The sequence below is a fragment of the Candoia aspera genome, chromosome 6 (genome assembly GCF_035149785.1).
Source record: "Candoia aspera isolate rCanAsp1 chromosome 6, rCanAsp1.hap2, whole genome shotgun sequence".
NCBI classification, from domain to species: Eukaryota; Metazoa; Chordata; class Lepidosauria; order Squamata; family Boidae; genus Candoia; species Candoia aspera.
In genome coordinates this window covers 59,816,671-59,843,682 of record NC_086158.1, presented here as the reverse complement: position 1 = coordinate 59,843,682, position 27,012 = coordinate 59,816,671, and the positions used below count along the sequence as shown (strand labels likewise).

Here is a 27,012-nt window from a genome sequence, read left to right as displayed (position 1 = left end):
TAAGTATTCCTTTCTAATAACAGAAGGATGAGGTAACTGATGAGGCACCAGCTGCTGCATCTACCAAATTTTTGCACAATGGGTGAACACCAAGAACAGATATTCTGTAAGGAGTAAAGAGCTAAATTCTCATTCCCTGCTTTCTACAGTTGTGATAATTTCAACCTCTCCAGCTGATACCGAGTTGATATAGAATTTGGCCCTGTGATCAGAATAGTGCCTTTGTGACCTGCCAGTTGTCCTAGTTTGGAAAGAGGACTACCCCTCTTTGGGTATAGTTGTAGAAAAAGAAGAAACATAGCCTTGAAACAGCCCAACAAAAAGAGATTCACAAAGCAAATCAAAGTGAAGCTGAGTTAGGGTTTTGGCAAAGGCAACTTGCCAGGCTGTTGTGGTAAAAATTTGGCCAATCATACCTATGCAGTCAAGTTCTTCCAGCTCTGTTCTACTCATCTTTTAAAAGACCCCAAATCTTTTATTTGTTTGGAAGGGAACCTAACCTTTCTTCAGCCACCCTTAGGACAGCCTACTGCGGTTAGCTCCACTTTCTTCTCCACTGAAGACTTCTCACTGTGGAAGGAGGACACCGGCAGTGCCTTTATTATTAACTCAATTTTGCAGCCTTTCCAAGCTTCACTTCTTTATTTTGTAAAACAAGACCCTAAAATGTTTCCTTCTTATAGGGGAAAATATGCACATGGAGTCATTCAAGTGCTTCTTGATGGGACCAATGAGAAAATTGCAAAGTGGCTCTGGAGCCAATGGCTCTCTGAAAACTAAAAACTCTATTCATATAACTATTAGCCCTCCTTTAGACCAAAGTTTTGTTACCAAACTTGATTTAGTAAAAAAAAATAGACACCTCTGAGCATATTGTGAATAACCATTGTCATTCTTGTCGCCTTAACATCTGACTTTTTACATTAATTAATATTTCTATTTATTCTACTTCCCCTACAGGCTAGTATATTGTCCTACTGTTGGTTACCTGGCATCAATATCATATTCTGTTTAGTTCCTCCTTGAAAATGTTTCTTTCAGCATGCTCTTCCCCAGCTACAAATTTCTAATTTTGTGAAGTGCAAGTGCTGGGACACAGGGATCTGTCACTCCTGGGAGACAACATTTTGATCCTCTTCATCACTGCCATCATACACAGAACACAGGAATGAATTGCTAAGCCTGCTAATCCAAACTATCTTAATAGTTTAGATGGGTCTGCCACATCTAGCCAGAAAGTCCACTGGCATTATATATTGTCATAGATTAGACATCTCTAGCAGGCTTAAGAAAGTATGTTGAACTGGCAGATGAATAATGCAAACAAACAGAACCAAGCAATGGACATTTTTCCCATAATCAGGCAATTAAGTTTGGGCAGAAGTAGACAGTATGCAAAAGCAGCTTTGCAGTTGTAGTCTTTCCAACAACAAGAAGAAAATGAACGTATTTGCTTTTTCTGGGCTGGTATTGTAAAAGTTGTATTATGATTAATTCATAACAGCATACAATATATTCCACAACTCAGACAAAGGTTTTGAATGCTTCTGACCTTTTACAACAGCAGTTCCCAACCTTTTTGGCACCAGGGACAGGTTTTGTGGAAGACAATTTTTCCACGGACCGGGTGGTGGTGGTGGTGGTGGTTTTGGGATGATTCAAGCGCTTCCTCTTTTTACTGACCTTTTATTCTTTTTTCTTCACGCTGTTTGGAGATAGCAGCCAGTGGGCTTGCTTTCTCTGACAGGAGGCGGAGCTCAGGCAGTAATGCGAGCGATGGGGAGCCGCTGTAAATACTCTGGTTGTAAATTTGCTCGCTCGCCCATCACTCGCCTCCTGCTGCGTGGTCTGGCTCCTAACAGGCCGTGGACTGGTATCGATCCGCGGCCTGGGGACCCCTGTTTTACAAGGCGTGTGTAACCAACCAGAGCTCTTGTTTTTATTCCATTATAATTGACAGTTGTCCCTGGAATGATGTTCCTGATACACATGGTACATATATATTTATTATTAGCTGGATTTGCACTGGACAGCCTTAGAAATAGGAGGCAGCTCTCCTAAAATTTATAAATAGAAAACAATCCTCCATAAAGGACACCACATGGTCACTTTAATTGCATCAATGATGTATTTTAAAAAAATATTTTTTATTGAAAATGTTGATTACAATAGTAAAAGCAAATACAAACTAAACTCAGAGAGAGAAAGAGAGATTGAAAGAAAGAATAAGAAGTGCAAGGAAAGAAAAAGGAAAAGAAATAAAGAGAAAGCAAAGGAATACCTAAAGAAGTGACTTCTGATTTTCATCACAAGTATAAACAAACTTAGTAACTCTTCACACCCTTTAAAGTTACAAAAGAATACCTCTTCTTCCTATAACCAACCCCTTATCTATATGCAAATCCATAAATCATCAACTTTTCAGTCCTGTTGTTAGCTAAAAGTCCGCAGAGGGTTAGCAGAGCTTTATAGAAACATGTCTTATTTTAACAGTGGTCAAACAAACCAACTTATATTCCTTCCTTTTAGTTCTAACGATCTTTAATTCATTCAGAAGTTGTCATAGGATCTGATCTCTCTTCAATTTTTCTTTTTTCCATCCCTTTTAAATCCAATAAAAAGTCATTATCTGGGTCGTTCTCTTGGTTTATCATTTGTATTTCCACTTTAATTTTCAAAGCTTTAACCAACCTTTTTTGTACACCCAGTAGAAAGTCCTTATCCTCCTCGTAAATTCTAACATATATCCAAACCAGAATGTCTCCAGTGCCAATCTATCTTTGGAAGTGTGTGCCCAGGTAGGTCAGAATCTCTGCAATCATCTTCTGGCCAGTGATAGCATAAACACGGAGGCCATTGTCCCTGAGTCCTGCCGTCTCTGCCCTAGTCTACTGGGGGCAGGTCTCTGAGGGCAGGTCTGGGATCTCCAACATTTATTTCCCTGCTTGCCCTTGGCATGAAATGGTCTGCGTGTGTCTCTGGACCAAAGGATAAAGGTGCCCTTCTTTTGTATCTGCTCTTCTCCTTCCTTAGTGGCTGAAGGTAGAAATTTCCTTTTGCTCTTGTTCCTCACAAATGGCTTCCCCAAATATCTTCTTTCCCAAAAAAGATTTTGGTGAAATGCCAGCTCTTTATTATGATTCAGGTATGAGCAGTAGAAGCACTGACCTCTGGCATGCAATGACTCCCAAAACCATAGATCTGGCTACAAATTGTAAGCAGATCATAGGTAAGTCCATGAATTCAGCATCTCTGGTGAGTTTGCCAATACCTTATTTTAGGGTTTTGGATTTGGGCAGGGCTTCTAAGAGTTGTCCACAAGGCCAGAGTGGTCATGGCTGAAATACTTGCAGCCCTGATGTCCTCTGCCTGCTTTGTGTTATGTCCTGTACTACTTCTTTTCAGGACTCTTTTCTGCATTTTACTGGATCTATGAGTGCTTCTTCTCACTTTCTTGGAAGAATAGCTACATCAGGCTAACACTAACCCATATGGCAGCAAGCAACTTCATAACATCCTGGCAAGTGTGAGCCCACCAGTTTATCAGACAGGAGTGTATTCTGGGTCTGGTTGGGCCTGCCTATTCCTAAATTATTCCCCCAAAGACCAGAAGGGAACAAGTGGGCTCCTGTTCCTTGTGGGTCACTGTTTATACTGTTTGGTTCTTGGTGTTGTCTGAGGTTGGTTGTTTCCTGCAGACATTTCTTTACCGAGCTAGGTGACATCCTCAGTGCATGAGAGAGTGATATTTGCTGGTTATTTGAGGAAGTAATTTCAATATCACAAAATAATGTGCCAAAACAGAGCTTATTTGTCACTTTTGCATAAAAGAAAAAAAGAGGTTCCTATAAAGCAACAGACTGTAGACATACTCACAACTTTCAGCTGAACCCTGGTAAGACAAAGTAGCTGTGGGTTGGGGGCTCCTTGGTATCTGGGAAATTACCATCTTTGGCTCTGGATGGGGTTGCGCTGCCCCAGACAGACCTGGGGCAGTGCAACCCCATCCAGAACCTGGGGGTCCCCCTGGACTCATGACTCCTGCTGGAAGAGCAGGTGGCAGCCATGGCCAGGAGGGCCTCTGCCCAACTTAGTGTTGTGCGCTAGTTACACCCCTTCCTGGATCAGGAAGCTCTCTGATCAGCCACTCGTGCCCTAGTCATCTCCCGTATAGATTATTGCAATGCGCTCTACATGGGGCTACCCTTGAAGAGAATCTGGAAGCTACAGCTGGTTCAGAATGTGGCTGCACGAGCAGTTTTGGGGGCCCCAAGGATTGTACATGTAACACCGTTGCTGCGCAAGCTGCATTGGGTGCCAGTTTGCTTCTGGGTCCAATTCAAAGTGTTGGTTATCACCTTTAAAGTCCTACATGGCATGGGGCCAGGTTACCTGAGGGACCGTCTCATCCCCACCCGTCCCACCCGGTCATGCAGAGAGGGCATGTTACGGACCCTGTCCATAAGAGGTTGTCGATTGGCAGGGTCCAGGAAGAGGGCCTTCTCTGCTGTGGCCCCCACCCTGTGGAATCCATTGCCCCCAGAGGTAATGTAGGCCCCCACTCTCCTGGCCTTCCGAAAGGGAGTGAAGACCTGGTTCTGCCATCTTGCTTAGGGCAATCAATCGTGGGGGTGGTTAGCACTTTGAAGAGGCCCTGGGGAATTATATGTGTTTAAGTTAAGATCTTTTGATCCACCATTTTGGATTTTATATTTTGTATTTATATTTTTATGAAGAATTTTATTTTTATTGTATTTTAATCTGTAGTTATTTTATTTTTTATTGTAAACTGCCCAGAGTCGTTCTTAGTGAGATGGATGGTGACAGAATATGAAATATAAATAAATAAATAAATAGCACCCACTGATAAATGTCCATAAATGGGTGCTGTTATTACACAGCAATATTTTAGTAAGTTCTTCAATCTAGTCTGGCAGAGGGCTTGACTTTTACAGAGGTCTCTCAACTGAAGAAAGTTCCATGGAAATGTTCAATTGGAGTGGAACAGTCTAAGTGCACTTCACTTAAGGGAAAGCTAGGAGAGGAAGAGGAGGAAGAGGAAAACGAATGTTGTATAGGCCTACAGTGAGCTCTGAGCTATCCAAGCAAGACTGTTGGGGAAAGAGCAAGCCCATGAAAAATATATTGCCTCCCCATAGGTAAACCTGGTTCTAAAGAGAGCAGGATCTTACAGTATCTAAGCCTTAAAATGCCACAACTCTAAAGGCTGGTCTTCCCTAAACATGAGCCACTGATCATTTCATCCATTCAGGTGGCATCACTCACACTCACTGCTTCTAGGCCATGGAAAGGAGTGATGTTTTTCCAAAGAGAGCTTTGCATGCTTACAGTGGCACAGTCTGTTTCTCCTTAGCCCTGACTACTGGGACAAACAACAGCTGTGCTAGAATATTTAATCTGTGATGCTCTGTGATGCTTTGGACAGAGTCCAGTTTTAGCCTAATTAACTGATACTAGTTTAATTTAAAGGGAGAGACTTGGCTAGCAGGTTAAGTGCTTTTCTGCAAGCAGCTTTTTAATGCAGCAATTATATTCCATTTACTTTTAAGCTACGTAAGATTTAGAAAACAAACATTCCAGGGCACAAGGAAATGTTATGCTTGTCAAAAACCACAGAAGGAACCACTTTCCCCAGGAAGTGTAAGTGTGGGACCCATAGTCATCAAGCAAGAAAACCACTGAATACCCCTGGCCATAGCAAATTCACAGAGTTTTGACCAAGTGACACATTACAAACATGTAGCCGTATACTATAATCTGTACCAGAAAAGCCACTTCAGTTAAACATAATGAGAGTGAAGAAGCCATAACAGAAGGTGTGGGCTTAACACTTTCCTTGTGAGCTGCTAATTCTCTGCTTCAAATTGCACTGACCCAAGCAGTTGATGCCTCCCTAGGGGAGTTCAAGTGAAGGCGTAACTAGAACCAGATGTATTCTGCACAAGTATCCAGTTTCACCATGTATTGCATGGATCATGGGAAGGAAAACCTTTATATGTCCATTTTTCTTTAACTAGCCTATCTTCTCTTTTTGATGTGATGTGTGTGTGGGGGTGGGGGGGATGGGGGGGGGAGAGAAACAGGGGATGGATAAAACGGGGGATGTATCTGAATGAAAACAATAGAGCTTGGACAAAACTTTGAGCAGCACTTCCCACCTAGACAACAGCTTTACGACCTAGACAACAGCTTTACAGACATGGATTTAAAATTTTCCTATCCTGAACTTTTCATCCTCAAGTCAAGTAGCTTACATTAAAACACATTATACAAGTTAACAATGATTGCATTTTGCTACTTTCATTGCTTTGTGTTTTTAAATGTTTTATAATCCTGTTATCCACTCAGAGAACTTCAGTTATTGGGCAGAGTAGCAAAATTACAAATAAACCACAATATAAATCATAAACAGGGTTAAATAACACAGTATACATCATTGAAGACAACACTGTTTAAACACAAGACACACAGCAGTTTTAATAGCTTCATCTCAGATGTCTAATAAAATAAAGATCCACAGCCTGACTAACTTTGAGAGCATCATTGGCAAAAGGCTCCATTCTTTGCTGCTATGTCTCATTTGATAACAATGCCTACCAGAAAGTTTCAGATGCTGAGTAAAACAAGTAGTAGGGATGAATTTACAGAAGAAGGTATCCCTTAAACTAACCAGGTACCAAGTTGTTTAGATTCTTAAAGGTCAAAACCAATATCTTAAATCAATTGACCAAATGATCAACCAACATAGGACACAAAATAGGCTTAGTACATTATGAACAGAGAGCCAGTTTGGTGTAGTGGGAGGCTAGAAAGTGGGAGACCATGAGTTCTAGTCTTGCCTTACAAAGAAAGTCAGCTGGGTGACCCTGGTCGGTTGCTGTCTCTGCAACTGCAGGGACTTGTCAAGGCAGTTGCCAGGAGTCAGCACTGACTTGAAGGCACCAAAAAAGGAAAAACAAAACAAAACACCTAAGCAGAGCCAAAAGTCCGATGGAAGTATTTTTCACAAACTGGAGTCCAGAGGTAGCTCCATACAGAATGCTACATTTGTCTAATCTGACAGCATTATGCAAAGGCATCTGTCCTAGTCATTTGCAGATGCAAAAGGACCATCAGTCATAAATGTTTTCTAAAGCTCTAAACCCAATCTTTGTCTGTGCACAAGAGGAGAGGGAGAGAGGTAGGGATGGAAACCTGTTTCAGATGCTTTGTCCATCAGCTTTGCTTAAAGTAATGGGAACTTTTGTAAGGCTCCTGCAGCTGCTTGGTCATTTGCATTACATACAAATAAAGGATCACAGATACAGTCCCCGTGAAAAATGGTCTTTATTCCTATCCCTCATTGCAGTGAAATAGAATTTGAAACAGCTAGAATTCAAGATGCTTCATTTGCCTTAAATAGTTTGATGGATATAAACAGAGGAACTATGGACAAAGTAATGAAGGGAACAGCTGTGTAAAGAAGGATAGACTCAGTTACAGTAGTGACAGTAGTGAAGAGTGCACGGTTGGAAGAGCTGAGGGACCAGGTTGGTGATAAATTGTCATGGAGAAAATCTAGGTGGTCACTAAGAGTTGACAATGACTTGATGGCACATAATCAAAAATAAAATCAGTGGAAAGCAAATGTTGATGTCACCCAGAAGTTTCCGCAATGGTCTGGTAGAACTTAGCAGTCTGATAACTTAGCAACTGCTTCTGAATTTGGAGTTTAAGGATTACTCAGCTGGAGCATCTACCATTTCCATAATAGTTGGCATTGTTTACCATTTGCTCAACAGCTTTCCCATATCTGAAATGATGTACATTTAAGACTGAAGCAAAGGAAGAACACCACCACCACCACCCCAGTTCCCATTTGTCTGCAAGTGGAGGAGCCTAAAAGAATATGCCAATCTTTTTGTTTGGTCTGAATTTCTGGGCAGAAGCATGCAGAACCAGGACATTCGTAGTACCTCTAGGCATATGTTCCAAAATATTAAGAACATAGAGCCTAAAAAAGTTTTCACAACTCAGCACCTTCTTGTTCTAGTTTTGAAGGGGTAAATATGTAACCCATTAGATGAACAATGGTGTTGCTTTGTCTTAAACTTAGGAAAAAAAATGGGGAACTGAGAGTTGAATCATTATGAAAGTTATGAATTACTGGTAATGTTGATCAGCTTTTATCAAAAACTTTTGTGGAAACAATGTAAATATCTGCTATTTAAACATACCATTTATGCGCCAATCCCATAGTTTCCCTGTAGGAGCTCAGAGACACATATATACTGGTACTGATTGGAACGAGCTCACCCCGCTTCAACTATATAACTTAATACTGGGCCTTCCATATTCTATAGATCTCTGACAAAATCATATTTAATGAATAGATTGTATCTGTGGTACTAGGCCACCAGATCTTATTCTTTTAAAAAAGTTATCCATACTACCCTATCTTCGAAACATTGTTGTTTATTTTCCTAAGAAAATGATATGTGGAATACTGTATGGCATATGCTACCACTCAGTTGCCAATAATATACCAGAAAAGAAATAGTCAAAAGTGTTTATCTGTCGCTATTTTAAAAGAAATTATTTAATACAAAAGACAAGCAGAAAGAAAAAAAATGTTAAGTTAAACTTGCATTTGACTTATAAATAGTTGAGTAAAGGCTTGAAAGCAGAGATGGAGAAGACCGTGAGAAAGCTATTGATTCTAAAGAAATAGAAGCTTAATCAAGCCAGTCTCTTCATTTTTTAAATTCTGGAGCAGCTAAGCCCCACTGATGGGAAAAAATGTTTAATAATTATACATTCTGCTCACTGTAAACCAATGCAAGGAATTAGCCCTGCTATTGCAATCTTTGCCAAAAATAGAACAGCAGTGGGAATCAGGGGTGATATAAGGGACAAAATCACAGAGTATGACATCCCACAATCTCTCTCTCTCTCTCTCTCTCTGAACATCTGTCCAGCTATTCCCCTCTCCAGGAATCCAGCTAAATATATGGAAGGGTTCAAACTGGGTATAGTACCACCCCCATATTCTCTCCAACTTCTGCATGCAGAGTCCCAGATCATGTGAAGGAGAGGAAGTCAGGGAGAAAAAAGGAAAGGGGCAGACTGCTCTTGCCATTCTCTGCTCAGTTTGAAATTCCTCACTCATTCAGCTGAATGCCCTAAAGCCATAACATATCATATATCAGTAACAGGGTGGGGGTGGCGGTGGCTGTAAAATATAAGTTTTCCAGCTGCTGATTTCCATGTCAGGAAGTTTTCTACAGAATTCAGACTTCTTCTTTTAGAAAAAGTAGTGTTACAGAGGGAAGAAAAGAGAGAGTTGAAATGAGGGAAGAACTTGACAGGACTAGAGAAGACACAATAATGTTCACAGCATAATAGTCCATCTCCTAAGGAAGAGAAACTCCCTCTTCCTCCAAAAGAGAATCCCCTCCAATCCCAAATGTTATTTTTAAGAGGTTTTAATATATATACAAAGATAACTGTGAATTAAGCGTCTGGGTAAAATGTTATGAGGCCCTTGAGACCTCTTAAAAATAACATTTGGGATGGGGGGATTATACATACATACATACATACATACATACTGTATATGTGTGGTGTGTGTGTGTGTGTGTGTGTATCTATGTATATGTGCGTGTGTGTGTGTGTGTATGTATAAAACATTTTAAAAAGCTGTATAGGTTAGGATGCAATTTAATATGAAACAAAGTATTTAAGGATAAGTGTGTGTTATTGATCATAAGAATGCTCATGGATACAAATCAATAAGTCTGATCTACTGGTTAACAGGGATGGGTCACTGGTTTACTACTGTTAACGATAAGGGGAAGTCTGCAAATTTGAATAGGATTGTTGAAAGGGAGGAAGAGCCACACTGAATGAGTGATGGGAAGTGTAGCTCAGTCCATCTAAATGTTAACACCTTGCATAGGTTGTAATAAAACATTTATCTGGAAAGCTCTCTAGGTCAACAGAAGCATCCCACACATTTTGGATTATAAACTGTATATGCACAAGAAGTAGCAATAAAAGCAATAACATAAATACATACAGGTCAGACTGTTTTGTTTATTCGTTTAGTCGCTTCTGACTCTTCGTGACTTCATGGACCAGCCCACGCCAGAGCTTCCTGTCAGTCGTCAACACCCCCAGCTCCCCCAGGAACAAGTCCGTCACCTCTAGAATATCATCCATCCATCTTGCCCTTGGTCGGCCTCTCTTCCTTTTGCCTTCCACTCTCCCTAGCATCAGCATCTTCTCCAGGGTGTCCTGTCTTCTCATTGTGTGGCCAAAGTATTTCAGTTTTGCCTTTAATAGCATTCCCTCAAGTGAGCAGTCTGGCTTGATTTCCTGGAGGATGGACTGGTTTGATCTTCTTGCAGTCCAAGGCACTCTCAGATTTTCCTCCAACACCACAGTTCCAAAGCATCGATCTTCCTTCTTTCAGCCTTCCTTATGGTCCAGCTCTCGCAGCCATATGTTACTACAGGGAACACCATTGCTTTAACTATGCGGGCCTTTGTTGTCAGTGTGATGTCTCTGCTCTTAACTATTTTATCGAGATTTGTCATTGCTCTTCTCCCAAGGATTAAGCGTCTTCTGATTTCCTGACTGCAGTCAGCATCCGCAGTAACCTTCGCACCTAGAAATACAAAGTCTTTCACTGCTTCTACATTTTCTCCCTCTATTTGCCAGTTATCAATCAAACTGGTTGCCATAATCTTGTTTTTTTTGAGGTTTAGCTGCAAGCCAGCTTTTGCACTTTCTTCTTTCACCTTCATCATAAGGCTCCTCAGTTCCTCTTCACTTTCAGCCATCAAAGTGGTATCATCTGCATATCTGAGATTGTTAATGTTTCTTCCAGCGATTTTAACTCTAGCCTTGGATTCCTCAAGCCCAGCATGTCGCATGATGTGTTCTGCATACAAGTTGAATAGGTAGGGTGAGAGTATACAGCCCTGCCATACTTCTTTCCCAATCTTAAACCAGTCCGTTGTTCCGTGGTCTGTTCTTACTGTTGCTACTTGGTCGTTATACAGATTCTTCAGGAGGCATACAAGATGACTTGGTATCCCCATACCACTAAGAACTTGCCACCATTTGTTATGGTCCACACAGTCAAAGGCTTTAGAATAGTCAATAAAACAGAAATAGATGTTTTTCTGAAACTCCCTGGCTTTTTCCATTATCCATCGGATATTGGCAATTTGGTCCCTAGTTCCTCTGCCTTTTCTAAACCCAGCTTGTACATCTGGCAATTCTCGCTCCATGAATTGCTGAAGTCTACCTTGCAGGATCTTGAGCATTACCTTAGTGGCATGTGAAATGAGTGCCACTGTTTGATAGTTTGAACATTCTTTAGTGTTTCCCTTTTTTGGTATGGGGATATAAGTTGATTTTTTCCAATCTGATGGCCGTTCTTGTGTTTTCCAAATTTGCTGGTATATAGCATGCATTACCTTGACAGCATCATCTTGCAAGATTTTGAACAGTTCAGCTGGGATGCCATCGTCTCCTGCTGCCTTGTTATTAGCAATGCTTCTTAAGGCCCACTCAACCTCACTCTTCAGGATGTCTGGCTCTAGCTCACTGACCACACCGTCAAAGCTATCCCCGATATTGTTATTCTTCCTATACAGGTCTTCTGTATATTCTTGCCACCTTTTCTTGATCTCTTCTTCTTCTGTTAGGTCCTTGCCATCTTTGTTTTTGATCATACCCATTTTTGCCTGGAATTTACCTCTGACGGTTCTAATTTTCTGGAAGAGGTAGAACTGCTCGACTTCAGCTTCTTCAGCATCTGTGGTTGGGGCGTATATTTGGATCACTGTGATGTTAGATGGCTTGCCCTGATTTGAATTGAGATCATTCTGTCATTTTTTGGATTGTATCCAAGCACTGCTTTAGCCACTTTACTATTAATTATGAAGGCTACTCCATTTCTTCTGCGGTCCTCTTGTCCACAGTAGTAGACCTGGTGGTCATTTGATGTGAAGTGGCCCATTCCAGTCCATTTCAGTTCACTGACGCCCAAAATGTCTATCTTTAATCTTGACATCTCACCAATAACCACATCCAATTTGCCCTGGCTCATAGATCTTACATTCCAGGTTCCAATGGTGTGTTGATCCTTAGAACATCGGATTCGCTGTTCACCACCAGCACCGTCGGCCGCTAGCCGTCCTTTCGGCTTTGAGCTAGCTGCGTCATCACGTCTGGGGCTAGTTGAACTCATCCTCTGTTCCTCCCCAGTAGCATTTTGACCATCTTCCGACCTGGGGGTCTCATCTTCCGATGGTATACCAACATATCTCTGGTTGTACTGATCCATTTAGTTTTCACGGCAAGAATACTGGGGTGGGTTGCCATTACCTTCCCCAGGGATCGCATTTAGTCTGACCTCTCTGTCATGACCTTCCCGTCTTGGGTGGCCCTTCACGGTTTAGCTCATGGCATCACTGAGGTGCTCAAGCTCCAGCACCACAACACAGTAACGATCCTTTGCTGAAGGGTCAGACTGTTATTTATGCTATTTCTTTCTTTCTTCTTTCTTTATGTATTTATCTATCGAATTTTATCACTGCCCATCTTCCCCTCAAAGGAGGGACTCTGGGCGGTTTACAACAAACACAAAGTTTAAAATTCAATACCATTATAAAAACAATAAATATAAATAGACAATAAAAATATAAAATGCGATAAAATCCAGATGGCTAAAGATTGTATCTCAGTCCATGAGTATAAACGGCCATTCTAGGGCACTAGCCATCCCCACAAATGACTATTCCCCTTACTGATCCAGGCATGCTGACAAAACCAGGTTTTTAGTTTTTTACAGAAGTCCAGGAGAGAGGGGGCTTGTCTCACCTCTGGGGGAAGAATGTTCCAGAGGGCGGGAGCTGCTGCAGAGAAGGCCCGCTTCCTGGACCCCACCAGATGGAATTCTTTTACGGATGGGGTCCGTAACATGTTGCAATCTTTGTACAATGTATATTACTATAGCTGTTAATAGGTATACCCCAAGGGATGGCAGTAAAGTTGGGGAAATGAAGAAATCTGTTACAAACTGATAGAGATTTGCCATGACAATCAAGGACATAATTTGGGAGCTAGGAATCTGGATGTCCAGGGCTTGCAATTAGCCTGAGGCAGAACAGAAGAAAGAGGGTGTATAGGTAAACAAAGGAAAATAGGTAAAGATGTCACAGAATGAGGTAAAGAATCTGCTTAACACAAACAAGGATTGACCCAGAGAGGGGGAACACAAGCCTAGATGAAATGGCTAAGAGAAAGAAAAAGAAGTTATTTCTTTAGGAAAGCAACCTGAGTAAATAAAAAGGAGTCAGAGATTTAACATGAGACATAAATGTTACTTAGGAATAAGGGAGAAAGAAGACAAAGCTTTCCAGGAAAAGAAAGATGCCTGGTGAGTCAGGCAGCCTATGAAAACAAAAGAGAGATAAGAGACAAAGCCTTCCAGTTAGTGCTGGAAAGATTGCTCATAAGCAAGAGGCAAAGTAAGAAGGCAGGCCTGCCTGCAATTTGGGGTCAATGGAGGTGCATCAGTGGACAAGTCCTACTCATGAAGAAACCAACCCAAAGTACCAGCTGAAGAGAGGATTGAGGCCAAAAGAACAAGGTGTGCCCAGTGTCTGACTGCTGAGTGAGCAGATCAGAACTGGAAGAACTGATTAGCAATCCATTTGGATTTGGATCAGGGGCAGTGAGGAAGAGGTGCAGAAGGAAATGAGGTAAGAGGGCCTAAGAGAAGACTCTTCCATGAGACTGTTGCAAGACAAGTAAGATTGTTCAATTGTGTGAATATGTTTGGAGTTTAAAGTCCACTAGGTTTAAAAAAGAATCTGCCTGGCTGTTGGGTGATGGAGAGAGACAGAAAGTGTGTGTATTCTCCAAGAAAGCCTCTTAGGAATTGGAGGGGGGTTGGAATTTGAAGTTATTCTTGTATAAATCTGGTTCTAGATCTGTATGTTTATTGTTTAATGAAAGTGGAATCAAGATAACGAAGATGTGTGGTCTGTTTATAACTAGAAATATCTTGGGTCATATTGGATATTCTTGGGGGACTCTGTAGGTAGAAGAGTTAGACACACATTTGGTTGAAGGGTTTGAATAGGAATTAGAAAAGAAACTCCTGGGGCCCTATGGCTGAGAGTGTTTCCCTTTCATAGCAGTTTCTCTCAGTCACTATGGAAAAAAACAGAGCTACCCAAGGAGCTACACAGAAATATAAAATCTTAGCCACATTCAGACTGCACTGAAGAAAACTGTATCATATGACCAATTCAGTCTTGCTAAAGATTCTGTAGGATTGCTTTGAAATTGTAGAAAAATCTATTTTTTTTTATATTATAAGCTTCAGTTAAGGGTACAGGACTATTTTGTTGGAAATGGTCTATCTTTTATATGAAAAATAAGATGGTTCAACATTTGACCATTTTGCAGTGTATGTGTGAAGAAGCAAGCATTTGGGGGAAAATAATTCTTGGAAAAATCAAGTCATCAATATACAACATGTTGAGTTGTCCCTTTGTCATTCAGAACTACCTTCCTAGCAAACTTTGTAATGGCTTTTTGGCTCTCCCAAACCATAATGGGAAACTCCTAATCTAGCATGCATTCTGAACAGCTAAAGGACAGAAAGAAGAAAGTTTAAAGATGTAAGCACCATTTACCATACTAGTAAGGCATGGGATAGGACACAATAATATACTTTAGTTTTTGACTAGTGTAATTACAAATATTATGCATGAGCATCATATGTCGTGAAACAAAAAGAGAATGGATCGCTTTGCATTCAGATGAAGGATGTCTTTACTATAACAACTGTTACAGAAACTTTTCTATATAATTAATGGGTGGTACACAGGCCCTTGTTTTGGGCGTAGGCTCAATGAGAGCGAACATATTTTCTGTGAGCCAGAACTGCCTCTTTTGTGTGCCATCACTTAATTCTCATCAATGCTTAATAACAGCAATTGAAATGGCAGGCCTTCCTTAACTCATACAGCATGAACTATTGCCAAGTTGCAAGGACAGATCTGGAAACTATGTGGACTGTATGCCTGCTTGGTTAAAACTACCAGCTGACCTGGAGAATTCAATAAGTGCCTCCAGTCCAGGCCCTTGGTCACCCCTTTCAATGGTACAGCATTGCTGAAAATCCCTCATTTTGCTCAGTCATAACTAGTCTTATTTCTGATATACCAGTTGTACATTTCTGGGCAGTGACATTCATTAGAAGACCAGTGACAGATAATTTGCTAGTTAACAAACTAAATTTTCTTCCATCTTTTTACAATCCTAGAGAGAAAGAAAGTGATATAACCTTCAGCAATATTCACCTTTCGAAGAGTAGGAGCTCCTTCTTTCATCACTTCACCAATGTTTTAAAAAGCAAAGGGAACAATTTGCTGAACAAATGTTTGTCTCCCCCCTCCTTCTCCTGGGTAGATTAAGATGATACCTTTGCCCTGTTCACCTCCAAATGTTCCCAATGTTATGTTTTTTCCTCAGAGAAGATAGTAAACAGGAATTCAGATCATAAAACTGATGCAGTTGTTGTTCTTCAACATCTGTAAAGAACTTTGATGGCAGTAAGAACCTACATTAACGTTCTATTTAGCAATGGTTAGTACCCTTCTGAGTCTGTATAGAATGGTACAAAGAGAGCATCTTAACTGCAGTTTCTAATCAATTTTGTAAAATAGCTTAGAAAGGATCACAAATAGTTATGCCAGAAGAGAAGATAATGAGCTATGATTTGATTGGAATAGAGATGGTGGGTTTGGCCCTGACAAACAAGTGATGTGCAAAGGCAGCACAGAAAATTAAAGTGAGACTAACAAGAGGCATTCTTTTGCAGTTAAGATTTGTTTTCACAATAGAAGCCAAATCCAAAACCAAAAGAGCATTCACTGAAATGATCAGCAGAGACAACACAAGTGAAGATGATTTTGACATATTCTAATATGAATTTATACTCTTACCCATCTCACAAACCTCTATACAAGCAAAGTTTATTGCAAGTTGCATTTTCATCTACTAAGTCAACAGGTAATCATCTTTGCTCCTGAGTGCAGTACTTTCTTGATTTTATGAAACAAAGATAATTCCAAAAAGCATTGTCTTTCAGATAAATGTTTATCTCTAAATGGTGCAATATATGAATTTTATTTTCTGCCCCCTTTCAAGATATTTGAACTTTAATAAAGAGAACCAAACAATTGTACAGCTCCAGCAAAATGAAAAAAAAAATACCAAAAACCTGCCACTTGCACAAAGAATAACCTCTCTAGAAATCATGCAGAAAACAGGCTTATCTAAATGTATATATCACCTGTTTTGGGGCAGCAGTGGTGGGCAGAAGATGTAATAACTTGATTTCCAACAATTGCCAAGTCATAGGATTCTATCCATAGATTTTCCAGTCATCAGACAATGTAGTGGAGGATTATCAAAGCAAGCAAACTGAATTTTGCACAAGTAACACTATATGTTTCAAGTTCAAAAGCTTCAGATTGCCTAGGAGTTAAATCAACTGAATGGATTTTCTTTTATATAGGAATATCCATGAGGATAATTCTGCCTTGAAATGGCTAAACTTGGTCTTTTGATCTCTTTTCATTCGTGCTGGATGAATTTATTTTATTTATTTTCATTCTGATAGAAAGGTTTCCACATGCATTCCTCCATGACGGAACTATAAATATAATAGTTTTGGATTAAAATTATCCCATGAAGTTCAATATCATTTAGGCCCTGCATTTGGTAAACTTGGCAAAACGTAGCTCACTTCGTTTTTTAAATTCCTGGTGAACAAGTTGCTAATAAATCTGAACAATTCCTTCTAAGTGTGAAATGTCTTAGCCTTCCTCATTTTTTGTCATGCCCTTTGAGATTATTAACCCCCGCCCCCCCAAACTGGCAGTTTGCTTGCTTTGATAATCCTCCGTTTCATTGACTGGAAAATCTATGGATAGAATCCTATGACTTGGCAATTGTTGGAAATCAAGTTATTACATCTTCTGCCCACCACTGCCGCCCCAAAACAGGTGATATATACATTTAGATAAGCCTGGAAGACCCTGTTTCCTTTGATTATTTTAAACATAGCAAACCTACAGATACAATCCTTGACTACCAATATTTGCTCTCCATCCAAGGTGCTCCTTTTGGCTGAGATGACTTTAAGAGTCCTCTGCTGAGAAGTGCTCATCTTGCCAAACCATCCTGCTTTCACTGGATTGCCGCTCAGAGTTCATGAAGGCTGGGTTATCAATGTTCTTGCCTGCTTGAAGTGCCACAATTCTGTGCATTTCATTCTAGGCACTAAGGCTTTCCTTTAGAGGCTGAGGGCCTTCAGCAACAGCAGTGTGGAATGGGGCTTTTGAGGCAACTGGTTCAGGCAGTATTTCTAGTTCATGAATCGGTTACTGGAATCAGGATCATTTGAAGCTTTTAAAAAAAAATAGCAGTAGCTGAACAGCAGAGCAATTCAATCAGTCCATGGAATAAGAGAGGTTTGAATTTATTTATTTATTTATTTATTTATTTATGAATTTATTGAATTTATTTATTAATGTATTTTTTTCAGTACTGGGTTTAATACAGACATGATGGGTTTTCAAACATATCTGGGAACCCTCACTTCCTTCCTCTAAGCTTTTAGATACGATTTTCCAGAAGATGTGACATTTGAGTCATATGGTCTTTCTACTGCAGAAACTATTTCTCTACTTTATGCAGAGTGTCAGCTTTGTGTACATGCCTCTATATGCATGAGACAACTGAGTGATATGTGAATTTTTTATTGAGAAGTAAACTTTCTCTCCAAAAGTACTACTGCTACATGAGACAGCTGGTTTATTGCTTAAGAAGACTACACCGATGTTATTAACATATGAGAGCAGAAGATCTGAACCAGATATTTGCAATGAATTTTGAATACAACAGCCTCCTCCTCCTCCTCCTCCTCCTCCTCCTCCTCCGTACAGTATAAATGGAGGTCCCCTTTGTTTTATTTAAAGAGAGTTGTTCAGATTTATGGCTTCTCTGTTACAGAGAAGAGTGAAATATGGTTTTTAGCATCTCTTGCAAAATACAAGAAACATCACTTCTTTGCCCAGTTGGGGAATTTATCTCTGAAGCCTGACTTGAGGCTGGGAACTGAAGTTGCTTTTTTGGTGACATATTGGGTCAAGCTGACTTTCCTTATGAATATATGTAAGAGTACATTATATAGAGAAAGGACACAATACTGTAGAAATTCTAACACGCGTTAGCGTTTTTAGGAAACAGAGGTTTTCAAAGTTTCATGGGCTCTTGCCCAAGAACATTAGAAATTGTTTTACAAGTAAGTGACATCATATATCTTGTGTTATGTAAGAAATATATAGTACAATTCTTGCCATAATTCCTTGGTATTAAAATATAATTAATAGATACATTCCACTGAATGTTTATTAGCTTTTATTATCTCAATCATGCTGTTGAGCATATTAACACTTATTCTCTAAGTTGAAAAGAAATCAGTCCTACTGAACAGTGATATTAAAAGCATGCTATCTTAAGCTCCCAGAGAAAGGTGGGATATAATGGTCTTTCTACACCAATTAGTCTGTGCCCTTTGTTTGCTTTCAGGTTCTCAAAATAAAATAAGTCTAGGGTGAAAAAGAGGTCAGTTCCCATCTGTGGTCCTCATAATGAATGGGTAGTAGCGACATATAGAATGGCATCACATCATCATCCATTTAGCATTAACCTGACAAGGTAAGTTAAAATATATTCCAAAGAGTTCCCTGAGAGAAAAAGTAAACACATAAAATATTTATGGTAGGAAAATTGTTGACTAAACAAAACAAAGAAAAAAAATCTGTCTTTTCTTCTACCAAAGCATACAATGTCATTTAAAGTTTAAATAGAGCTCTTAAGAAAGACATCATGTTGTTCCATGGGCCAGGCATGTTTCTACGGAAAAGGAATCTAAGCAGGGTTCATGGAACCTAGTCATGGTCTTGAAAGTGTAGGGGTTTCAGGTAGCCAGGACTTAGCACTTCCTTGGTCCATAGCTTCTGGCACCAAGGCTATGAGCAAATGAAAACCACACAGTAAATTCTCTCTGTCCATTTGCTAACATTTAACTAGCTCATGAGAATCTGTGTCCTGCTGAGATTGCCACCTAATGGATACAGATTCACACTTATACTTCCTTACAAGTAGCTAAGATCTAAGCCAAGGTTGACAAATGCTGAAATGTCTCTTTAAGTATTTGAACCAGCTTAAGTGTAATGACCCCTAATACAAGATGAAAGGAAGCCTCGGAATTGAAAGGGAGGATGATGGGGAAGCAACTGCCTCAGTCTTGAGGAAAAGTAATTACCAGAACTCATCTGTGGCTATGAACCAGAAGCGCTGCATTTTAACAGGAAGCACTAATACCTCACCTTTCCCTTGGAAGCTCAAATAAAGCTTCTTGTGGTAGAAATATCATCTGGATTTGTAAGTCATCATTTAAAAAGTACAAAGTATCTTCTTTAAGGAAGAAACTGAATATTCCACTCCTTTTTCATTTCACTGCCCATCTCACAGGCTGTTTTTACATGGATAAATTATGGTCATGTCTTGCCTGCTTTTCACAGGAATAGTGAATACACCCAACACTTCCAATGTGCATGGTTGCATACTAGAGAGTACAGGGAGAAGAGACAGTTGTGCTTCTTGGTCAAAATACCAAAAGGGATGAATGACAAATTCTAAATTCTGCAGGCTATATTGCAGGGTCCACCATTTTCTCAATGTTATAATTATTGTTCAGAAAAATAACCTTACCGCACTAATTAGACTACATATTCCTAGACAAAATGGCTAGCTTACTGACAGCAGTTAGTTTCACAGAGAAGGGCCTGAATTAAACTGGAACCTACTCTATAGGAATTGTTAAGTCTTCTTTTGTGAAAGTGGGGAGAGCCACTGACAGAGAAATCAGCCTGGTTTTGCACATGAAAATACAGTATATCTACAGTATAATGGGATTGCAGCTAAAGTAAATTCATTATGAACATTCTAAGGTCTTTTGGGTGCTTCTTGTTATGGTGAACAGATAAATGTTTTATCACTATGAATTATCTGGGCTGCAATAACATATATTATTGTTTAAGTTTGTAGGAAGTGACTTCAATTTGCTTCAGCAAGGAGCTTTGAACAGCAGAGTGGTGTGATACCGTTTGTTGAAAAAGGGTGACCACATCTGCTTTTAAGAAACACTTATGTCAACCTGAAGCTTCCCCAATTCTCTTAGCTCTGTCACATGGTAAGAGCCAGGAGAAGTTAGTTTGTAGATGCTGTACATATATAGAAACCTCCATTGCTTGGCAACTGCTGGAGACAATGAGAAAGGCCTGCAAAGTCAAGCGGCTACAAAGGGGTGTTTCACTCAAACTTTTATGGAACCAATATTCCATCAAGGATTTGCACAGCTGTACTGTAGATCACAGAGAAATAGTGGAACTTTTGAGCAAAATATACCCATTGAACAATTATAAGCAAAAAGAGAGTACTGATGATCTACCCCAAATTCTCTTTGTATACGAAGATAGCACCTGAAAGAGAATGCCAGGCTAAAACGACTTACTTGTATAGGATCTGCTGATGGTTCATGTGGGATAGAGATGTTCAGATAAACAACATAATTCCATAATCCCACACATATTTTTTTAAAACATTTGTTCCAGAGCTTAACACTATTGCAAAACTGTTCACTAGGCATAATAGCAAGATTCTGCTTCACTCTTTTCCTGTTACATCTCTTCAACACTATCTTTTCAGGCGTTCCTTACCCCTGGGATGAGGTATTTCATCACAATTTCTTTGCCTTTCTCTCCCAATTTTTCATCTGGAAGTACTTCATATTCTGCCTAGAAAAAAAGATGAAAAACGATCAGTTGTGCTTTGTATTTCAATTTGGCAATGCAGGTGATTGTAGAATCTGCAGGACAATCAGCAGGTTTCTTTCGCTGAACAATTCACGTGTTGCAGCTCATCTCATTTCTGAAACTGCAAGAAGATCAGAGCCTGATCAAGTTCAACCATTTGTAATAGTGTTTTTATGCCAGCGTTCCTCAAACTTGGCAACTTTAAGATGTGTGGACTTCACTTTTATAAGACTTGAAACCCTTTATGGACTTTTTGCTGAAAATGGTTAAAATGGACTGGTGATTTCTGAATTTACTGATTAAAAAGGGCTGTGTATGGGAAGAAAGTAACTATGTTATGTAATTTTGGAGAGGAGAAACAGTATTACTTTACAGTAACTGCTGTAAAGAAGACTGGAAGTCATCTTTCTTTCTTTCTTTCTTTCTTTTTCTTTCTTTCTTTCCTTTCTCTTTCCCCAATCTATATTGTTTATCACTTTTTATTTTATCTTTCTTTCCTATTTTTCTTCTATATCTTTTTCTTATTTCTATTTTCTTTTCTATTTCTTTGTGTTTAGCCTTTAATTTTGTGTGCGTGTGTGTGTGCGTGTGTGTGTGTGTGTGTGTATTTCAGCTCCCAGAATTACACAGCCAGCCATGCTCTGTATATGAATGTTCACGTACTCACTCTTCTCTTTTTCTGTGGTTGTAAATGTAAACCGCATAGCATAAACACTGGTCCTCTCCGTTTACACCCATGCGAACGGAACAGATTTTCACAATGGCAGTAAAACCTCCCTGTATTTCTTGTGCTCCTTATCATGCATGGGGATGTATATGAAGAAGGACTCTAATAATAATAATTATACTTTTCACATGCAGGAAGTTTTGAATTTAAATCCGTGGCATCTCCATATAAGAAGGATTGTGTAACTTCCACTATGAAAATCTCTATCTGATCAGAGATGCAGTCACAAAATACTTTTCAGCCTCAAAGGTCAAATGTCTGCTGAAATTTTAGAGCAAACTTTGCTAGACAGAAGAAAGCTAGAAACGAGGAACCAAATGGGACCTCCCAAACTAGGCAGGATCCATATTTAAAGTGCAATCATAGGTTGCAATATCCTATCTGTGCACACTCTTGTGTGTATGTATTCATATGATAACATTTAATTTAGTTAAACTTACGTAGTTTTGATATTCTCTGTCTAATCATCATCATACTCCCATGGCATGTATGAAAACAGGAGATTGGATCCTCAAAGGTTAGGGTCTCCCAGATAAATGCCAAACCAATTACTTCCTATTTAGGTCAGGCAATGAACTTTGGCTCAGCCAGAATGTTCTTTTTATATACATACAATGCAGGATGACATAATTTACTAAATCATATTAGATAATGGGTTTTTTTAAATAGCAAGCCAGCATTTTTAGCAATTTAGTGCCTTTGTAGGCAGAGATTCCCCACCTATGAATGATGCTGCAGATCCATTTTAAAAAGGGCAGTTTGCTATTTGAAGGCATCTTCATTTGAAAGGCTGCCCAAAGTCTTATTTAAAAAGTATACGTAGAAAGGAACAGCAGAAGTCTTGACATTGTTCTTTAAATTATAATAATCCAAATAACTGATTTATTATTTCCATGCATCTAAATGCAAATTTTACAACTTTACTATACAGAATTCATCTTTATCTATGAGAATAATTTCTCAGTTTTTAGGAAATGTGGTGGCATTTGTTATGAAATTTATCAATGGCTGATTTGAATCTAGGAAATGTTTAAGAGGGAAACATCCTGAAAATGAAGATTTGAAAATACAGAGAAAAATATTTTTAAAATATTTGCCCCCCTCCCCCGTATCCACATGTACCTTTCCCTTTCTGCATCCCTTCCAAGATATTATTGATCTACAGCTCTGTTCTTCAACTTGGTGCCTTCCAGATGTTCAGGACAACATAGTGGCATCCAAATCAAAGTACCATGATGACAAAATGGCATATTTGCAATGATTCAATCTCACAAATGCCACAACGAAGTACGTGCACCAGGATGTCTGATTCAAGTATGGAAATTGTGACATTTGTGTGATTATGTCTGTGTGCATGTGCCACTCTTTGCCCATCCTCCCAGCAGACACATTTCATCTTCTAGGGTCTACTGGTCTTACTATCTAGGAATGACCAAGCAACCTCTGGAATTATAATGTTGAAATTATAGAGTTTTAAAGATTTTGGTTTTTCATCTTTGTATACTACACCTAGGGCATTCCACAATTCATGAAATTAATGTAATTAATTAATGAGATCCTAGGATTCTCACTGCTTTTACACAGAGACTTATTGAAAAGACAGTAACTAAGTGATAGAACACACACTTTGTGTTCAAGTCTGAAGCTGTTTCTGTCATCAGATCACATGGGTGTCATGCGCTGCCTACCTCTGAATAACATTCAGACGCTGGTTTGCAAAGCAGGTTCTGGTTTATTTCAGGTTAGGTGCAACGTTGGTAGAAAAAAGCTGAGAGTGACAGGAGCGCGCCGGTGCGGGGTTTAAATACCCCGCGCCGGTCAGCGCCCCCTCGCTCACGGTCACGTCACCCCCCTTTGTCCCATGCGTTGCCCTGCCATTGGTTGAGGGTTTCCAGGATCGCCCATCCTCAGGTTTCCATTCTTCTGCTGATTGCTTTCAGCTGGGCGATCCCCGTTGTATTGTCGCTGATGGCTTGGGTGGCTCCGTGATTAGTTTAGCTATTGTCTGTTAGCCGTTAGTCGTTGTGGGTTGATGGCTACTTAACTTGTGCCCCTTCACTTATTTCCTTGTCATTGTCATGAGTGCCATTGCGCTGATGACTTTAGCTCAACGGCACTCATGACATACTGCCCCCTTTCCGAATAGTGTTCTCCCTCGGGTTTCTGGGTTTTCCCCGTGGAGCTGTCAAAGCGCCACATTTTTTTTTTTTTTTTTTTTCAAAGTTCCCGCCGGAGTAGTTGTCGCCCCTCCCTTTGCTCCTCCCTCTACCACGTGCCTTCCCAGGGTGTGTCCATGGTGCGCATGCTCGGGTTCTGACCTGGCGTGCGCATGCTCCAACCACACTCTGTTTGTTTGGCTCAGTTCGGCGAGGCGAGAGGCGTGGCTGGTCGGGTGCTGCTCAGCTCCAGGTAGGGCCCTTCTTTTCTTATTTAGAGTGCGTCGCCTTTGTTGTGTCTCCTGGGCGTTGCCCCCAGGTTGCCCTGTTGACTTGCTTGCCACTCCCCCGCGGCCGGGGGGGCGGGGGGAGGGTGCTGGCGATCGTTTGTCACCACCCCGTGGGCCCGGGGCGGGGGGAGTGAGTCCCGGGGGGGGGAAGGTCCACCCAAGTCGCGGGCTTGGGGGGGGCCCTTTCCCTTGGGGCACGGGAGGCGGGGGGGGCCTGCGGGGGGGGGGGTTGGATTTGCTGACCTTGGTTGCGGTTTGTCGGGGTATGCCCGGTGAAATGCTCTGGTCAGGTCAGGCGCGTTAACGTTGTGCACCGCCACCCATTCCGGGTGGGGGAAGTGTTTCCACCTGACCAGATAGTGTAGAGTTCCTCGTTGCTTGCGGGAGTCGAGGATGTCCCTGATCTCGAAGTGGTGTTGCCCGTCGATCATTAGCGGTGCGGGCTGTGGCGTGCTTGGGTGCCATCGGGAGGTGGTTGCCGGTTTTAGGAGGCTGGTATGGAACACCGGGTGGAGTCTCCGGAGGTTGTGTGGCAGGTCCAGGCGTATTGCTACCGGGTTCACTATTTGCGTGACTCGGAACGGCCCGATGTACTTAGGCCCCAGTTTTTTCGAGGGTTGGGTTGACTTTAGGAACTTGGTGGAGAGATAGGCCATATCTCCCGCCTGGAACGGCGGTTGTTGGCGCCGGTGCTTGTCGGCCTGCTCTTTGTAAGCAGCCTGTGCCTCCTTTAGCGCCGCCGTGATTACTGGCCATGCTTCCGCGATCTTCCGTCCCCAGTCGCTGGCGTCCACCTGGGGTTCCGGGGGTTGAGGTAGCTCCGGTATGGGGACAAAGTCGCGCCCCGAGACTACTTCGAACGGGGTTTTCCCCGTGCTCGTGTGGACGGCGTTGTTGTATGCGACTTCGGCGAACGGGAGCAGTTCAGCCCAGTCGTCTTGGTGGTAGTTCGTATATGATCGTATAAATTGCTCTAAGGTGGCATTAAGAACCTCAGTGGCTCCGTCCGTCTGCGGATGCCAAGCCGTAGATAGGGCCTGTTGGGTCCCCGTCAGCTTCAGGAAGGCCCGCCAGAATTTGGAGGTGAACTGTGTGCCCCTGTCGGTCACCACACGTGCGGGACATCCGTGTAGCCTGTACACGTGGATGAGGAAGAGTTTGGCTAGTTGTTGTGAGGATGGGACCGACGTGCAGGGGATGAAGTGGGCCTGCTTTGAGAAGTAGTCCTTCACCACCCAAATGGCCGTTTTCTTCTGGCTGGGTGGGAGGTCCACTATAAAATCCATAGAGATTTCCTCCCATGGGCGGGAGGGTTCTGCCACTCGTTGCAATAGCCCCGCGGGTTTGCCTGGTGCCCGTTTGGCCCTAGCGCACGTTGGGCAGGACGCCACGTAGGTTTTTACGTCTCGCCTGAGCCCGGGCCACCAGAATTGGCGCCGTGTTAGGTGTAGGGTCTTGAGGAACCCAAAGTGTCCCGCTTGCTTGGCGTCGTGTGACCTATGCAAGATCGCCTGGCGTTGCGAGTCCGGGACGTAGATTCTGCCTTCCCCCCATGCCAGGTCTTGCGCCATCGTTACCTTGTCGGGGTTTGCCAGGAACCAGGGGTCGGTTTTGAGGGCGGCGGCGAGGTCCGTGCGCATTCCCCCTGGTAGTTGCGGTTGGCTTCTTTCCGTCGCCGGTTGTCCCGCCGTCGGCTGCGCCGTAGCGTCGAGTTGCCTCCGTGCGCCGCTTCGGGTGGTCACGGCCATTCCCAGTTGCGAGGCGGATAGGACCGTCCCAATGGTGTCTGGGGCGGGCTCTTCGTCTTGGGGCAGCCGGGAGAGGGCGTCGGCCAGGAAGTTCTTCTTGCCCGGCATGAACTTCAGCTGGAAATCAAAGCGGCTGAAGAATTGGGCCCATCGAACCTGTTTTGGGCTAAGGCGTCTAGGCGTTCGTAGGGCCTCGAGGTTCCGGTGGTCCGTCCAGACCTCGAATGGTTGGGTGGCTCCCTCGAGTAGGTGACGCCATGTCTCTAGTGCCGATTTCACCGCGAAGGCTTCTTTCTCCCAGACGTGCCATCGCCTCTCTGTCTCGGAGAACTTCCTTGACAGGTAGGCGCATGGTTTCAGGAGCCCCGTGGAGTCTTTTTGTAGCAGGATGGCTCCCAGGGAGAAGTCTGAGGCGTCGGCTTGGACCACGAACGGCCGTTCTGGGTCCGGGTGTGCGAGGATTGGCTCCGTCGTGAACAGCGCTTTCAGCTTGTCGAATGCGGTCTGGCACGCGGGAGTCCAATTCAGCACTGTGCCTGGGTTCTTGGCGCGTCGGGTGTCCCCCACCCCTTTGGTTTTGAGGAGGTCCGTTAAGGGGAGGGCTATCTCAGCGAACCCCCGGGCGAAGGACCTGTAGAAATTCGCGAATCCCAGGAAGCTCTGTAGTTGCCGTCTGTTGCGGGGCCGCTCCCAGTTTAGCACCGCTTCGACTTTTGCGGGGTCCATTTCGATGCCGTCCCCGGAGATTCGATACCCCAAATAGTCTAGGCGCTCTTTGTGAAACTCGCACTTTGTAGGCTTTGCGTAGAGCTGCGCCCTTCTGAGCTTGTCTAGGACTTGCCTGACTAAGGTTACGTGTTCCTCGTGTGTTTTTGTGTAAATGAGGACGTCGTCGATGTAGACCAGGACCCCTTTAAACAGATGTTCATGCAGTACCTCATTGATGAGCTGCATGAACACCCCAGGGGCCCCCGCGAGTCCGAAGGGCAGTACCTTGTACTGGAAGGCGCCTAGGGGGCAGTTAAACGCCGTCTTCCATTCGTCCCCCTCCCTGATTCGGATGCGATAGTACGCTTCGCGAAGGTCCAATTTGGAAAAGACTTTGCCCGTGGA

General features: G+C 42.1%; 1 protein-coding gene across 1 annotated transcript in view; it reads right to left on the bottom strand.

Annotated features, from left to right (window-relative positions):
* The window catches only part of GRK5 (G protein-coupled receptor kinase 5), a 180,236-nt gene that overhangs the window by 42,901 nt on the left and 110,323 nt on the right, over window positions 1-27,012 (bottom strand). Inside the window, exon 4 of the mRNA XM_063307246.1 lies at window positions 20,883-20,960. Within this exon, the coding sequence (XP_063163316.1) occupies window positions 20,883-20,960 (78 nt within the window). The remainder of the gene's footprint in view (window positions 1-20,882; window positions 20,961-27,012) is intronic.